General features: G+C 40.3%; 2 protein-coding genes across 4 annotated transcripts; both read right to left on the reverse strand.

The window, feature by feature from the left end:
• Positions 1-633: 633 nt before the first annotated feature.
• cunh3orf38 (chromosome unknown C3orf38 homolog) lies at positions 634-2,795 on the reverse strand. 3 transcript variants are annotated; one of them, XM_049001255.1, is made up of 4 exons: positions 2,329-2,795; positions 1,965-2,140; positions 1,789-1,836; positions 1,510-1,709 (listed from the first exon to the last, which is right to left on the reverse strand). In XM_049001255.1, exons 1-4 carry the CDS (start codon positions 2,453-2,455, stop codon positions 1,656-1,658), a joined length of 405 nt encoding a protein of 134 aa, XP_048857212.1. In that variant the 5' UTR covers positions 2,456-2,795; the 3' UTR covers positions 1,510-1,655. The 3 variants fall into 3 exon arrangements, with proteins under 3 accessions (XP_048857210.1, XP_048857209.1, XP_048857212.1); XM_049001253.1 differs by having other exon boundaries at positions 634-1,836; positions 2,366-2,794; XM_049001252.1 differs by having other exon boundaries at positions 634-1,836; positions 2,329-2,787.
• Positions 2,796-4,101: 1,306 nt separating this feature from the next.
• On the reverse strand, positions 4,102-14,400 carry LOC125724506 (zinc finger protein 654-like). The gene is made up of 9 exons (XM_049001232.1): positions 13,986-14,400; positions 12,812-12,957; positions 12,617-12,698; positions 12,301-12,436; positions 11,585-11,787; positions 9,868-10,004; positions 9,630-9,771; positions 5,358-9,129; positions 4,102-5,223 (listed from the first exon to the last, which is right to left on the reverse strand). The coding sequence occupies exons 1-9, from the start codon at positions 14,091-14,093 to the stop codon at positions 5,213-5,215; spliced, it is 4,737 nt and encodes a 1,578-aa protein (XP_048857189.1). The 5' UTR covers positions 14,094-14,400; the 3' UTR covers positions 4,102-5,212.
• Between the last annotated feature and the right edge of the window lie 1,905 nt (positions 14,401-16,305).

Raw genomic sequence — 16,305 nt, forward strand, 5'->3', positions numbered from 1 at the left:
TCCCAGCCCTACAGGGTCTCAACTATTTGTTTTGCCTCTGGGCAGTTTGTTTATTTAACCAGCTTTATTACATCACCACTTAATTCTGCAATAAATGTATTCCAGCAAAGATGAGAAAAAAACAGCACTGATTTAATTCTTATTTCATTTTCTGTAATTTGATCTTAAAAATGAGGAAACCGTTACCGTATCTGGAAAATCGTTTAGGTTAAAATTAAACTAGAGACCATAAAATTTATATTGAAATCATCATTTGTTGCTCTGATTTAATGATTTGTTAAACAACAGGGTGATGTCAGTTGCTCTACATACACATAAATAAATAAAAATAAAATCACTAACTTTTTTTTTTTTCTTTTTAATTCTAAAGTTTGTGAGAATGACCCAAGAGAGAAAACTTAATTAAAATGCAACAGAACATTTTGGTGAGAACAGTAATGCAACTCTGCATTTTCAAAAATTACCTCAGATCTTCAAACACTTCAGGGATACTAGAAACGTGTCTGATTGATTTGGGTTCGTAAAATTAATGGCGAAAGTTATCACTAGTCTAACAGGCCATATTCTACAGTGGACAGAAAGGAGTTAGATGTATTTCCATGCAAATTTCAAGTTCAATAAATTCCAATACAGTTATGCAGTCTCAATGTTTATTTCAAACTGATAAAGGCGAAAAACAACAGCACTTACAATGTTATTTACAACAAGGGTCATGCCAGGCATTTAACTTGGTTATTAATGGCAATAAATGGTTTTTAACCTAAAGGGATTCTTTAAAAAAAAAAATTAAAAAAAAAAAGATTTTTGATAAATAGCCATTGCATTACTCATAAAATAATACACAAACCATATATCTGGAGATGAGATGCATGCATACGCACAGATGTCTTCCGAAACATTGCAATACTAGCCATTGAAATATTGACAATGATCCCCAACTCCGTAACATATATAAACACCACAGATTTCAGTAACGAAATTATAAACATGCGTTATGAGATGTCTAGTTGATTTTTAAGTCAAAAGAGTTTAAACTTATATATTACGGGCCTTTAATAATAAACGGTAATGAGAAAACAAGTTAATAAGTATGAATAAGGGAGCGAGGCCGTTTGCTGTGCCGACATTCTCATGCCGACAATTTGGAGAAAAACTTAAACCCTAAATTTTTACAATAAAAGGAATAAAACCATTAAAAAAGATGCCAAACAGAACTAAAAGTTTCAGCTTTGTTTCATTGAAAAAGAAGACAGAGTTTATGGCGTGAAAATACAACCCTCACTCACCGTAGAGTTGTAGCTGACTGGAGTTGCATGTTAAAGCTGGTGATGACAGATTTTCTCCTCCGAGTGTGTTACAATGTCTTATTTTCAAATGGATTGATTTAATCTTCCAGTTCTTTTTGTTAAACGGGGAACGTATGAGCCCAAAGACCTGCTCAAAAATGCCCATACAGACCAAATCTCTATGTATGGTCCCAGCCACAGCCACTACCACCAGTCCGTGTGGTGAGGTCACACATTTCAGGCCATGGGGCTCAAGGTTGGGGTTAAAGAGAAGTCTTTCCTCTCTAACCATGGCCAGGAGACGTAGGCTGACCAGTTCTGCCCCTTGGAACTCATCCAGCTGCTCCGCTTGCATGGTGGACTGGAGTTTCAGACATGCATTCTCCCAGAAGTGCTGTGGACCCCAGGGCTCAGGGGGCTGACCTTTAGCAGGGTTCTGAGAGTTCAGAGCTTGGAAAAACCACAGACAAAACTCCTTCCCCAGAGTCAAGTAATCAAATACCTTCACATTTGAATTGTCCTCCTTTTCTTCTATGGCCGGCCTTGACACCTATAAAGAGAAACCTTCATTAGGAAACATTACTAGTCTACACACTGCATTAGAACTTCTACACAGTGCACAAACTACATCGAATAGACTGAATTACAACGTAAATTTCACGGGTGCACCGTAATCACCTTCCCCGAGCGCCATAGCTGAAGGGTGGCCTTCACTAGCTGACTCTTCTCAGCCGTGGGTGGCACGACAACATTCTGGGCCGCCAGATACTTGAAAATGACGTCTCGGTGCACCTTCTTACGCTTTAGCAACTCTTCAGCATCCTGACTGTACGCCAATACAGCCTCCATTGCCTCTGCAAAACAACGATATCCGGTCATATAACTCACTACCAAGGATATTTACTAATATGGAAAATGTTATCATTTTAGTCATATAAATAAGGACTGCGACATCGAAAAGTACCCAATTAAAATACAGTGTATCACTAGAGAATAAGTAACTAACAGAAGTAAAACACAACTGAACTAGAATCATCCGCACCTTTAGCGTTTTCAACCACAATCATTCTGTTGGTTACCGTGTCGCAAAGACCCCGCAAATCAGCCTCCGACAGAAAACCTAAAATCTGTTTAAAACCACCACGCTCTATGGCCGTCAGGCCTGGCATGATCGAAAACTTCTCGATCTTTTTTTTCTTATTTCCCGGTTTTGTTTTTCGATGTAGTGCTTTCGTCGAAGTCCGTCATGTGAAACATTCCGACTGAACACAAACACCTCCTCACTTAGGTTCCTACACATCAACGAGTTCGGCCGCAATCTCCTGGTGCTCGTTTATACATCATAATACCGTATGCAACGTACTGTGCAGAAGTCTTGGGCAGTCAAAAGAAACGTTTAACGTCCAGCCATTTCGTGTCTATTGATTTTCACCCCCAGTTCATTTAATTAATTAGTTATTTAGTTAAAAAAGTTAACAAGAAATTGATTAGCTATGACAGGTCTGAGAGTGGTCAACTCAAAAGATACATGGGTGTATTGTATGGTTGCTGCAAATACTGGGGTGATTTAAGCAGATTTTGAGATGGCTAAACTGACACACTTTGACAGACAAAATAGTATAGATTTACACCAATATGAAGATCATTCAAACATTTTCTTTGGCTGCCTAAGATTTTGCATAAGAATATGAAGAAACTCTTAAAAGCCAGACTCATAGATCTAACACATTCTCAAAGATTCATATACAAAAAGGAACAGAAATATTATGCAATATACTAAATGCTTAATAAATATAATTCATATTAGTCACCATTTAAAAAATTAGGCTAAACACTGTTGTCTAATGCCCGTCACAAGATTCGTTCAGTCTTATGAAATTTTGTAGTTGCATCCACTAAGAACCAATTTGACCCATCGAAACAAATGACCTTAACTTGTATCTATACACCAGTCTTCCAAATTATAAGCAAAAGTGAACATTTTTCCATTTCTAATCAGGTTGCTTCAAAACGGCACATTTGTATTTTTTCACTACAGGATGTAACCTGACACAAAATGAAAGATCAAATCTTCATCATAACCATCCTATAATTAGACTGCAATAAAAATATAAAAGTTTATTTCATACATTTATATATGAAGTGTAAAAACTAGCTTGAACACATTTGCAATTTTAATGTACAAAATGTGCAATAGATGTAAGCTGTTTCAAGGGGGGGGAAAGGAATTTTAAACACTGATGTCAGAATACGGTGGCTTACCTTCTGAAGAATTTAACATAATGTATCAAGATACACAAACCCAAAAACATTTGAAATTTCAAATTGTGAAGTTCACATGTTATTTAACCTGGACAGCATTTAGCAACTTTATTCTACATTTTCTTTGGTTTAAAAAGGTACATTGTATCTGTAGGAAAATACAGTAGAAGAGGATATTCATTTATATATATATATATATATATATATATATATAGAAAATAAGATTTTATATACATAAAAACACAAATCCATACATCCACTAAACTATTCCAGTGACAATGGTGTTAAGAAACCAATGCCAGGACACACACGATTCCTCAGCCAGTAGTACACAGAGTATCTATACAGAAAGCCAACATGTGGGGGAAAAACATGAATTGATAATCACATTATATTCATAATCATAACTTGAGGGATTGTGTTTTGTGTCATATAAAAAGCATCCGCAAAAACTGAAAAATGAATTGCAAATCAGTAAACACAGTTCGCTTCCACCAGTACATACCAATTTAACACAGTTTAAGTCAGTCAAACTACCAGAACTTAGCCAGAATGAAGGATTTATTGAGTTTGGAGTTTTTATTAATGTGTCACTTCTTAGAAGCAGCATCAGCCCGTTGACATCTATTCTTTGACAAATCCAGAAAAGAAACTACGAAAAAGTAGTGTTGTTAGGACAAATCTCTGCTAAAATGCACATTTGACCATTTAAAAAGAACTCAGAAAAATACAATTATTTGCCAACTTTGGGAATCTAATTCACTTCCATAAAAAACACAACTGTACATTATTAAAAAACAAAAGATGAAAAATCGGTTCAAACCCCAAGACGCATTGAATTCAATTAGTGTTCAATAGCTCCCATTATTTTAGAAGACCTGGAATATTCTGCTGCAACATAGAAATTCTATTAATATTATGAAATGATTGAAAAGAAAGGCAATGAAAGATTCTGCTTTTTTTGTCCAAAAACTGCACAGTCCAGTTATACATGCAGAACCTACAGAGCAACAAAAGGTAAACCAATACTGAACAGTCAAAACAAAGAAATGGACATAAAAAGAAATGCTTTAATGTTAGTCGAACAGCAGGATAAACACTGGGTTCACACCAAATTCTCTTTACAAGGGTTCCTCTAAATTGCAAATTGTCCCCTTTTTAAACCTACACACTGGAACCATCACATATTTTAATAACATTGTCTTATTTTGACCCTTTAGAAAACATCTTTGCATGAAGTTGACCAGGTTGTTCCAGTTACTTCTTATGTCCTTTTAAGTGAGGGATTAACCATATATATGCTGTTCCTTCCACTGAAAATGGCAAATGAATGCTTGTTTTTTTTTTTTTTTTTTTTTTGGGGGGAGGGGGATTAAAAAAAAAAAACACACGCACACGCACACGCGCACACGCACACGCACACGCACACACCTAGTGCCTCCCAGAGGCAGTCATGAAATGTGCTCTTTGCAGTCTCACTGTTCCCACATGTCAGTCTTCAGTATTATAAACCCCTTCTAAGGTGCCATCTGAATCTCTCCTGACTTTAGCTTTGCAGATGGAGTGTGCAGACAGCTGCCCAATCAAAGTTCACAGGAACAAGTAGATTCTTCCATCACCTCTGCATCTTGGAAACCAGATATCGCCACGTTCCATATTTCTATCTACCAGGCACCTGGGAATTGGCAAAACACAATCAGAGATTACAAGATTACCCAGAGAGACCTACCATTCAGTTTCATTCAAAAATGCCCTACAGCTGAAAAAGCCAGATTGCAGAAGAACATAAGTTTATACAATGAGACTTACTTTCATCATCAGAATCAAAGCCAAAGAGAGACTTGCACTTGCTGGAAGAGAGGTGGCTCTGCAATGCTTCAGCACTTGGGAAAGAGGAGAAGCAGTTAGTACATCGCTGCCTCTGAGTGCTGTGGCTTGGACTGCTCTCTTCTTCACACGATGGTGGATGCACATCCGAGGACTTCCTCCTCTTGGGCATGCTAGTGTGTCGCTCATCTAGATAGGCAGTCGGCGGTGGACGCACAAAAGGCTTGTTAGACGTCTTCCCATAGGAAGGGGCTGTGTGAGACGTCTCCTTTTTCCATCCCTCCGTGGTACATTCTGGTTTTCCATTGCTTTCTGTATTTACATTATTGTTCGTCTGAATCTCCTGGTCTCTTTGTCCTTCGGGGCACATAGCGTTTAGCGGACTTTGAGTGGAAACGACAGCAACCCAGTCCCCATTTGTGGCATGTCCATTCACAAGCTGCTTGTTTGAGGCAGTTCCATCTACATGAACATCGTCATGCTTTTCTGGAATTCCAAGTGAAATCGTTTCTTCACCAACATTCGTAATACCGTTGCCAGTTGGACAACTTACATGCTTCTTTGCTGATCTGTTCAGTGATTCACACCCTGGTTCACTCACAGTTGCCATGCATTTTTCTTCAGTCTGGATGTTACAGTCACCAGCATTGTGGTCTTCTAGAGGAGGCAGGTAATGCTTCTGCTCATGATGATGCAGCCTGGCAAGGTGGCAGAAGCGCTGTGAGCAACCAGAAAAGTCACACTGCGCTTGAAGCGGCCGGTGTCTCTTCATGTGATCCCTGAGCTCGGCACGAGTCTTGAAACGGTGCATGCAGTCAAAATGATAGCATGCATGTTTCAGAGGGTGTTCATGCCTTTTAACGTGATGCTGGAAATGCTCCAAACTCTTAAACTCTCTTTGGCAAAACTGGCACTTTCCGTTTCTCCTTCGGAAGATATATTCCAGCACTTTCGTGTCCACTGGATGCAATTTCATTGCATGTCTGAGCAGAGATGACTCATTTCTGAAAGAGGTCTTGGTACATCCACCTGCAGGACAATGGTGTCTAGGCTTTCCACTCTCATTTTCATTCATTATCTTCTTATTGTCCACAGACCTTGCTTTCCTGGGATTTGAGAGTTTTCCTTGCATCTTCTGGTCCAATTGTACTTTACCAACATTCTTCTTGCGCAAAGGAATACTGTGCTGTCTGTCAGTTATAGGTTTCTTTTTTCTGGAACTTGACATTTTTCTGGACACCTTTGGCCCTGCTAGCTCCTTGCTGACATTCCTCTGCCGTGTGGAAATCCTGTATGGTATTCTTGTGGCAGACTTGGTTTTGTGCTTATCATTTTCAGGCGACTGTTCTGTATATGACAAAGCTTCGCAAAGCCCATTTCCATGCACAGAGGTAATTTTCAGCTTCTCGATATGTTCCAACACATGTTTTTTTGCTATGAGACGGCGATTAAACAATTTTCCGCAAAACATACATTTCAGTTTGTCCTTTTGTAGGTGAGCAACTGCATGTAAGATTATATTACCACCCCTGAAATTCTTATTGCACAGTTCACAATAATGACTTATGACAGGATTCTCAGCTTTAACATGACCATCCACCAACAGAGCTTCCGATTCACTTACTAAAACGGTCTCTCTAGTTTCTTCCAAGGCGGAGGTTTGCACTTGCTTTTGTTCAAGACCAACTACTGAGAGCTCCATATCAGTAGAGACATGAGTCGCATTACGTTCTGTAACAGTTTCGTTAGAGATAGCTCTTTCATTGATGTGAACGTGGTTAGTGCCATCAGAGACCAACGCGTTATCAGCAACAGTGATAGTGTTATCGGAAGCACCAGCTGTGTTATGAGCAGTCGTCGAATAGTCGCTGGGAATATCCTTTTCACCAGCATGAATGTAAAGCGTGTCATCAGCAACTGCAATTACACTGTCAGTGACAATCTCCTCTACCACCATTTCAACTGTCCCTGGTTGTACAGTGTCACCTTGAGTAAATGTTCCAGTTTCTACAAAAACGTCTACAGTACATTCTGGCTTTGCGATTCCGGCATCACAGGATGAATGAACCGTAGCTTCTGGTGACTTCTGCAGGAAAACCTCTCTTTCTGGCACAGTACACCCACACAAAGTATTATTTTCTACAAGCACCTCCAATGAACAGCCTGTGCATTCAGGGTAATCTTCTGCCAGGTCACAGGGTAATGTTGATGGTGCATCGTTTATGACTTCAGAATCATCCTCAACAGCTTCCTCCAGAATCTTGCAATAGTTGTGCAACTGCAAAATGGTAGCATTATTCACATTGACAGCAGCCTTCCAAAATGTATTTGGCTTATTGGCACAAGACGGAGCAGAAGACTTCAATTCATCCAGAGGCTCTACAGGAGAGTCACCTTCCTTTTCACAATGTTCTTCAAGTTCCTGGAAGCTTATCTCTTCCTTGGCAGGTGCCTCTAAAATTGAGTCTGGATGAGATGTGGTGGTGGACTGCAGTACTTCTAGCGACTTATCGCCAACCACCTCCTCTATGGCAGATACTTCTAGACTGGAGTCAGGTTGAGATGTGCTAGTAGACTGTAGTTCATCTAGTGACTTAACGGGAAACTCCTCAGCCCCAGCGGATACTTCCATACTGAAGTTAAGCTCAGGTGTGCTTGTAGGCTCTAGCACTTGCTCACTGAAATGAGCATCTGACACTACATTGTCAGGAAAGGAGGCCTCCACCATAACATCATGATCACAAGACACAGGTGGGTCATCTGGGAGAGGCAAGGTCTCTAGTATTGTTTCCTGTACAGCTTCACATGCTACTTCTGTCACTGAAAGACAAGTCGCTTGGGTATCTGTCTGCACCTGGGATATCTCTTGTCCTTGGTCCATTTCCACTGTTGTGTTTTCCAGAACTGTATCTTCCACTGAAAGTGACTCAGTTTTGTCACCAAGACATTCGACTGGGTTAGGGGACGACTTCTGCGCCTCCTCGACAGATCCTTCCTGAAAGCAATGTGGTTTCCGGCCACGTCGTTTTGCAGCGTTTTTACCAGCTGATCTAGTTAGGTAACTACTGCCATAAGGTTTGACAAGATTTTCCTGAGTTATGTCAAGTGATCTGTCAGAGCATCTTCTTTGTGGGTCATCAATTACCTTTATAACACGTGACCCTGGTTTCCTTCCCCTTCTTTTTACACGAGAGACTGTTGTAACTTCAGGAGGCACAACTATTCGACGCATGACAGGTTTATTTTTGTTCTTGACAGGCTGCTGGAATACTTTTCTGGTGTACAGCTCTGATGAGTCGTAATGTAATTTATGTGACTCCTTCTCACAGTAATTTGGTATCCACTTGTCTTCCTCCATAATTTCATTCAGAGCAGCTTTCATGACCTTCTCACTCATTAGCTTTAAGCAGTTCGTCCTCAGGGTGATAAGGTTCCAAAACTCAGGGTCAAAAAACAGTCCCTTTTTCAATATTTGGAGGATTTCGAAGCGCATTTGGTTTTTTATTGGGCTGAAGTCCACATGGTACTCCTGATCTGGATGGGTGTAGAGAAGGTACACAGTCTTATAGGACTCTACAGTGCGTTCCTGGAAGAAGACCAAGAGGGCACAAGCGCGACAGACCTCCAGGTCATTGGGCAGCAAATAGGCGATGGTCTTGTAGATTAGACAGGTGGCGGTGGGATCATCGTGGAGGTCCATTTGAAGAGCCCGAGCACACAGCTCCATGCAGAAGTGCAAGCCTTCATTCCCCAGCTGTCAAACAGAGACCAACAAGCTTTACAATTCAATTCAATTCGACTACAAAAAAAGGTGATTTTTCAACAGAGGGGACTGCTGCAGGCACCAAAACAATTCAGGCCCAGCGGTAATCACTAACATTTCAGAGATAACTTTCACCACAAACAAATGCCAGGTTTCTGCTGTGCATATATGCAAGTCCCTTTACTACACCCGTGAAGGTGTATGTGACAACATATAACCACATACACACATATTTAAAAATCATTACTTCTAACTGGTCATGACTAAATCACAGTATGAAGAATTTCTACCTCAACATACAGCTTTACACACTACCCATATGTAAAGCTGTATCAGACAGTTTGATAATAAAGCACCAAGGTGAAGAAACACATGCAATATGAGGCAAATCACCACTAACCGTGACAGAATTTAAAGTTGCACATGGAGTACAGCACTACACACACACAGTCAGTGTCAGTCGCATCGCCGCAAACAGAATGCTTCCTCACCTCAGCTGTGATGATTTTCATAAACGGGAAGATGGACCTGACATTTGTCGCCAAAGATATCAGCTGATGACATTCCTCAAGGAAGTCCCTCTTAGAAGGGTTTGCCCTGAGATGCAACTTGCTCCATATGAAAATGAGGTCCCTAAGAGAAATATTAAAAAGGAGCCCAAAATAAGTTTTAAAAGGATTCACAGGATTTAAAAATACTTAACGACCATATAAATACTTGACAGCTCACCATAGATAGTACATGTCGCCATTCCTGAGCTGATGAGTTAGGAAGGCTTTAGAGAGAGCCAACAGCAACTCATCCTTCTCCTCACTCTCACAGCTACAGATAATTTCCACAGCGTCTCTCCCATCTATCAGTGCGATCTGCGGAGGTCCAAACATACCGAACTGCACATGAGACAATTATCTCAGGCAAAATGACTAAAATATATACACACAATTTGATCTGGATACATTTAAATTCATACAAAAACAGTAACGGTGTAATTCTACAAAGAAAAAAAAAATTGCCATTGCCATCAAGCCATTCATAACTTCTTAAACAATATACTTTACGGTCATGTGTTAACGCAAAAACCAGGCCATTTAATTTCTTCTTTGCTTTTAGGGAAATGAACCACAAAGATAAAGAACTTTTAATGCAAGTGAGCAGTAAGGTAAGAGACCAAGAATGGTATCCAGCAAATATCACAGCAGACACAGTGTACTGGATTGTGATGTGGCGTTCAACAGCATTCTGACACCAGCCATCAGGGAGTTTCTCTAAACGCAGCGGCAAAACAAGAATAATGACCAACTATGACTATCAAAGCCTTTAATGCCTCAGAATGTGCATCAAACCTCCAGAACACTTTTTTCATTACTGACAGTAAGTAGCACTGTTGACACTTCCTGGGTTCGGGTTTGAATCCCACCCCTGCTGTGTGTACACTCCTCTCGTTAGGCTTCTTCCCCATGATAAATCTCACATATTTCAGAAAAATAATGCAGTATACCAAACATACAACAGCATATTGAAATACAGTTATACCGCCCAAAGCAAGCTCTCATGCAACTCTCATGTGACATAAGTGTCCTTTCAAAGACATACCGTGAGGCAGACTAGTGATTCTAAACTGACCATAGAGTGTTTGTGCACATCAGCTCTGAGCTACCTGGAACAGAATGCAGGTAACCCAAAGACAGATTATGGGTTACAAGATGGATGCATGAATATGCAGGAATACTTGTACACTGTTGTCACTTAAGCCTAAATCAACTGGATAATTTTCTAAGCAATACAAACTGGGAAATATGAATTAATCAATTAAAGTACCTTAAATACTAGTGTGCTTGACTGAAGAGGTGGTTGACAGTCATGCTTTTGGTTTAACCCAAGATTTGTGTACATACAGGGTAGTAAATAGGAAACCACCATGTTAAAGTGAATGGCATTTACAATGAAGCACAAAAACAATCCAGTAAAATGGGATTTTGTAGGCTAAACTAAATGGAGTGTCTGGGATAAATGTTGATTTTTTTTTAATTCTCTACAAAGTACGGTGACTAAGATTGGTAGCGAAAGCTTGTGCTTTTCTGCTGTCTTTCAGTGGGAATGAAAAAGCTTAACAGAAGAAGGGAAAATGGATGGAAAGGGTACTCTGTCCTCTTACAAATGCTCCTTAAAAACCTGCTATTGCCTTAAATTATTCACTACCCAGCAGGATACCAAAATGGTTCACTAAAAAAAATGCCCTGACTGGTCCAAAGTCATGACTTGACAATCTCCAAGAATAGTGGAGTCTTCAGTTAGCATTTCAGCTGGGCGGGTCTCCCCAAAGGATAAGCGAACATGGAATTCTGCCTCTGAATGTCTTTGTTGGAATTCTATGTAGCCAACATAATCATACCTACTTAACACATACATCCCCGAATCACGAGCACCAAAGCATGTCATATCTTACCCCCTTCTGAAGATGGTCGTAGTGAGATGCTTTCCAGAGACACGTCAAGTAGACCTGGTGGAAGTAGAGATGCTTCCCCAGCTCTGGATGCTCTGAGCAGCACTTGGCCAAGGCAATGCCCTCTTGGGTTTGGCTGCAGGCCAGCAGGTAACGAACGCGGAGCTCAAAGAAGATGGGAACTTCAGAGCTCAAGTACTTCTCCACTGAACAAACAAAGAAACAAAAAAAAATCTATATGAATCACATAGGAGAAGGAAGCAGGAAAGTCTAATTAGTTCTCAAATCTATTCAATGAAGTCAAGTAGCCCCTGACCCAAGAGAGTGAGATACCCCCAAATGAAAACCAAATTCCTAATGATTTCATAATTATCCTGCAGAAGCAGCAACTGGGCCAAGCTAGAGAAGAACTCCTCATGTTTACAGAGCTATTCCAGCATTATGGATGTAACATTTAGACATATCGACAAACAAAATACCTCAGACCAAGGACAAGCTTAGTACCAATCAGTCGATATATTTTCATGTAAGCTCTTGGGCTGAATTCATACAAATCCGCAAAAATCATATATTAACTTACATATTAGAGATACATAATAGTGTTTCTTCAGTGTTGTGGATGTGACATTAAACATACTTTTGCATGGAACTGCCCTACGAGTGAGTATTCAGTGCTAACTGAATGTTAGTGTTTCACATCACATGAAGGGATACTGCACCCTCTGCCTGGGGCTGTTCTGCCTCCCTCAGAATGGCCTGGAGAACCGGGTGCTCCCAAGGCCCACCACCTTCAATGACCTGCCTGACAAGCAACAGGTAAATATTGTGGTGCCTGGCAAGGTGGGAGTAACATTCCTGCAGAGGAAGAGGGAGAACACAAATGGTCCATAGTCACACCATCAAGAGGGCAAAAGAGCAGATTTTTATTAAGACATTTCAAAGAGTTCCAAGAGGCACCATATACCAGGAACAAATGTGGTTTGAAATTTCTTTAGTATATACATTACAGAAAAGTATATATGTGCCGCAGCCCACCTGAAATGAGTTGAGGATGTCTCTTAAAGGAGACTCGAGGAACTCTTCTTTGCCAAAAAACAGCAGCAGTTCAAAGAAGCTCCTGTGAAGGCAAACAGGAAAACACACAGAATAAGTTTTCGTACATTAAGTGTAAACAGCTCCAAGCTGGAGCAGGACAGGGTGGTGAGCGTGTGGCAAGCCGGAGCTACTCACAGGGCGAGGCTGCTTAGGGTACAGTGCACAGGCTCGCACCCCGGGGGAAACGAGTCGGAAGAGAGGCAGAAGCGGCACAGGGCTGTCCGGAGCACCTGCAGCCGAGGCAGCGGTACACGCCAACAGCCCGTGTGCTCTGTCACCAGCTACACACACCAGGGAAGTGGGCGGGGGGGGGAGGGAGGGATGGAACAGGAAGTGAAAACTGTGGAGAGAGCTTACTTTGTTTCTGCCTGCATAAAACACAGAACTTGTGCCACTTACTCTTGAAACAGTCTAGTGAGGTATTTCCATATGCATTGCCACGCTCAAAGAGCTGCTGGGGGCTCGAGTTTCCCCTTCATCGCGTAACATAGAAGCTGTATTTACATGGATTCGGAGGTCTTATGGAATTTCACAGCAATAATTGCTAAGTAAAAACAAACATTCCAGTCATATATGCCAACAGGAAAAAAACGGAGGGCCTGAATATGCATCTTCATGTATCTCAAAATATAATCAGTGGACCCTCTCCGAGATTTATAAACTCTTCAGAAGTTACGTAAAGGGGGTGGGGGTTGTGGTTCATTATTTCACTCCACACGTGTTTCAACGGGTATTTAACGACAATTATTTACAAACAAAAAAGAACGATGACATATTTTCCTGTCGTTTAACAATTTTTACCAATAACACCGCGCAGAAAACAAGCTTCAACAGAAGAAAGGGCAGCTAGATCTCAGTGCCATTAAACTCTGTTATGAAAACATGATCCGTGCCTAAAAAACACCGAGCCTTTCAATTACTATACGCCAAACTACGATTACTTAAATACAATCTAAAACAAATACTCGCTACAATGATACACACAACAAATACTATATCCTATTAATTGATGACGCTATTTATGCTTAGAAAAATAACAACTTTACAGATTTTAATGACTTTGGGTCCGAATACTGTGTCTCGCGTATTTTTTCTGTCAGCCCGTACAGGCTTTTGTTTTATTCCCCCGCAAAATCGCCACAAACAAACAAACCGACTTAAAGTACGGACAAGTAAACAAGGTAACCATTAATAGTTGAGTGTGCGCGACCCTGTCTGTAAGCATTGCGCTGCTGGGGAGGGTGGGGGTGCGAAAAGGGATCCCGGTGTCGGACCGCGTTTTTGGAGCGTTCAGAGCCGCCGCGCATACCTCGCAGAAGCCGGAGCAGTAGCTCTCGCACTCCGGCTGGCGAACCTGCAGGCAATCCAGCTGTTCTCCGAGCCTTTCGGACTCCGAGTCGCTCTCCCCTTCCGCCATGCCGCTCGCTTCACCGTGCGCGTACGACGCCGACGGCCAGGGGGCCCGAGTGAGGACGACTTCCTGCCCGGCCCACCGGCTGCACGGTTGAGACAAACCCCCCTTTCGCTTTCGCAGCACGTCCGCCTCGCTCCACCTTCTCAAAACAACTTCAACGGATAGGCTTTATACGTGTCTATATAATCATTTTATATGATAGCCGTCATCTGCTTTGTCTGTTCACCAGTACTCAAGATTACTGACTGGACTGTGACATTATACGCTTCATGTTCAGCATTTTACAAGCAGTAGGTTGCAGTACGGTGACGGTGCGTGGAGCAATGTTTAGCTCTGCTGAGCAAATGGGAGACGGCAAAGAGACCAATCGCATTTTGCGTTGAGTTGCAGAATTCAACGGATGGGAAAAATTGGTTTGGGGAAAAATATTAGTGCGGGTTTCCATGTATAATTTAGTGACAATTCGAAATTTGTATCTTTACCGTCCTGTTAATATTTGTGGAAAATGTAATTAAATTATAGGATACTAACATAATTAGGAATGTTAATCTAGCACCGCATGATATTTAATGAATGAAAATGTCGATTAAAGAGGGTTTTGGAAAAGTGATTTTAATGTAGGGTGAACTATGCAAAAGTGGGACACTTATCGGTAAAGCATTTAGAAAAATCTCATGAAAGCATTTTTTTTTCTCAATTAGCTGCATGGCTCCAGAAAAAGCTTTTTGTGGACATTTGTGTAAACAATCTATGTAGCTTAACCTTTAAGAGTTAAATTGGATGAAACATAGAGAGGCACCTCTCATTTCTTGATGAGCATATATATGTGTATGTATGTATGACGTGACGCTAATTTTTGTGTCCATATGGCTTCTTAGAAATTACTTACATTCCTTTGTGAAGACAGTCTAATTTCTGGTTTTAATGAATTTTCACAGAATATTTGGGGGTAAAATATCAATGTACTGTAACGGTAAACATTTTGTACCAAATCATTAAACTTGCTTTAAAAACGTGAAATACTCAATAAAATATCCTAGCAACTAGTTTTGCTATTTTTTTTACACTAGAATAGAAAATATAAGTAATGGATATTCACGTTAGTCAGTTCAACTTCTTTAGTGTCAAGACGGCGTAGCCATCATTTAAGGAGCCTTTTTGTTCATATTATGCAAAAAAATCCATGAGTAAAGAAATAATATCACAGAGAATGTTGATGACACTAACCCCTGCATGCTAAGGTTAGCAGGTCTATCTCTTTACAATATCAGAAAAACATTTTAAAGGTATAATCAGTCATGCTTAGGTTTACACGTCCAATGGTATGACCCCAGGAAAACATTAATCATAATTATGAAAATGAGGGTATATATAAAAATATGTTTGAAACATCCACACCAAGGTCATAATAATGTCTTCTATATTCAGTGCTGGAAAGTAACAAAGTACATTTAGGCTACTGTACATTTTCCGAATATCTGTACTGAAGTAGATGTAGCTTTTGACTATTATTCTACTACATCTTAGAACAGATATTACCAAATATTTATACTTTCTACTCTACCACATTTCTACTTAGTGCTGTGTTGCATTCTACAATTACGTTTATGTTTTTTTATTTTATTTCAGGTCATGACAGGGAAAGGTAGTATTGGGACAGATAATAGCGAGACTCTGGGGCTTGTCAAAGTGAAGCCCAATGATATGAAGTAGAAAGTAGACGTCAAAGGTTTGGAATCCTGTGGGCTCTTTGAAAACCTTTGGGCATTGTGTTTTTTTTTTTCGCGAGTGGCTGGAGAGATTGGTTGCTATTCAGTTTGTACTTGTTTTAAGATGATGTGAGGGGGATATAGGGCTCTCGAAGGAACAGACAGGCACACTTAGGCTCGCTTGTAAAAACGATTTATTACAAGTAATACAAAATAACCTTGCATTAAAATCAATACCAAAACATTGGATCAAAGGCAATGCAAAATAGTCCCATATCACAAGTGATATCTAATAATTATAGTTATATACATATATAATTAACAAGAATAAAACTGCCAATACAAGAGATTATATGTATATATATCTAAAAAGTGATAAACAACATGCATACATAGAAAGTGCGAATTGATAGTACGTTAATTGTGATAATTGATTGAATCAACACATTGACACTGCAAAGCTATTCACACTCGGACGTGCCATCATCACCTACCTTCACTCTTAG

This window comes from Brienomyrus brachyistius, unplaced genomic scaffold (genome assembly GCF_023856365.1).
Source record: "Brienomyrus brachyistius isolate T26 unplaced genomic scaffold, BBRACH_0.4 scaffold57, whole genome shotgun sequence".
NCBI classification, from domain to species: domain Eukaryota; kingdom Metazoa; phylum Chordata; class Actinopteri; order Osteoglossiformes; family Mormyridae; genus Brienomyrus; species Brienomyrus brachyistius.

What these genes read in the sequence shown, in the direction of transcription:
- cunh3orf38 (XM_049001252.1), bottom strand. Translation starts at nt 2,455, where the DNA reads ATGCCAGGCCTGACGGCCATAGAGCGTGGTGGTTTTAAACAGATTTTA. An exon ending in TGTGGTTGAAAACGCTAAAG is followed by an intron (nt 2,141 to 2,328) that starts GTGCGGATGATT and finishes GTTGTTTTGCAG; the next exon opens with AGGCAATGGAGGCTGTATTG. An exon ending in AGCTATGGCGCTCGGGGAAG is followed by an intron (nt 1,837 to 1,964) that starts GTGATTACGGTG and finishes TTCTCTTTATAG; the next exon opens with GTGTCAAGGCCGGCCATAGA.
- LOC125724506 (XM_049001232.1), bottom strand. Translation starts at nt 14,093, where the DNA reads ATGGCGGAAGGGGAGAGCGACTCGGAGTCCGAAAGGCTCGGAGAACAG. An exon ending in ACTGCTCCGGCTTCTGCGAG is followed by an intron (nt 12,958 to 13,985) that starts GTATGCGCGGCG and finishes TGGTGTGTGTAG; the next exon opens with CTGGTGACAGAGCACACGGG. An exon ending in AGAACAGCCCCAGGCAGAGG is followed by an intron (nt 11,788 to 12,300) that starts GTGCAGTATCCC and finishes TTGTTTGTTCAG; the next exon opens with TGGAGAAGTACTTGAGCTCT.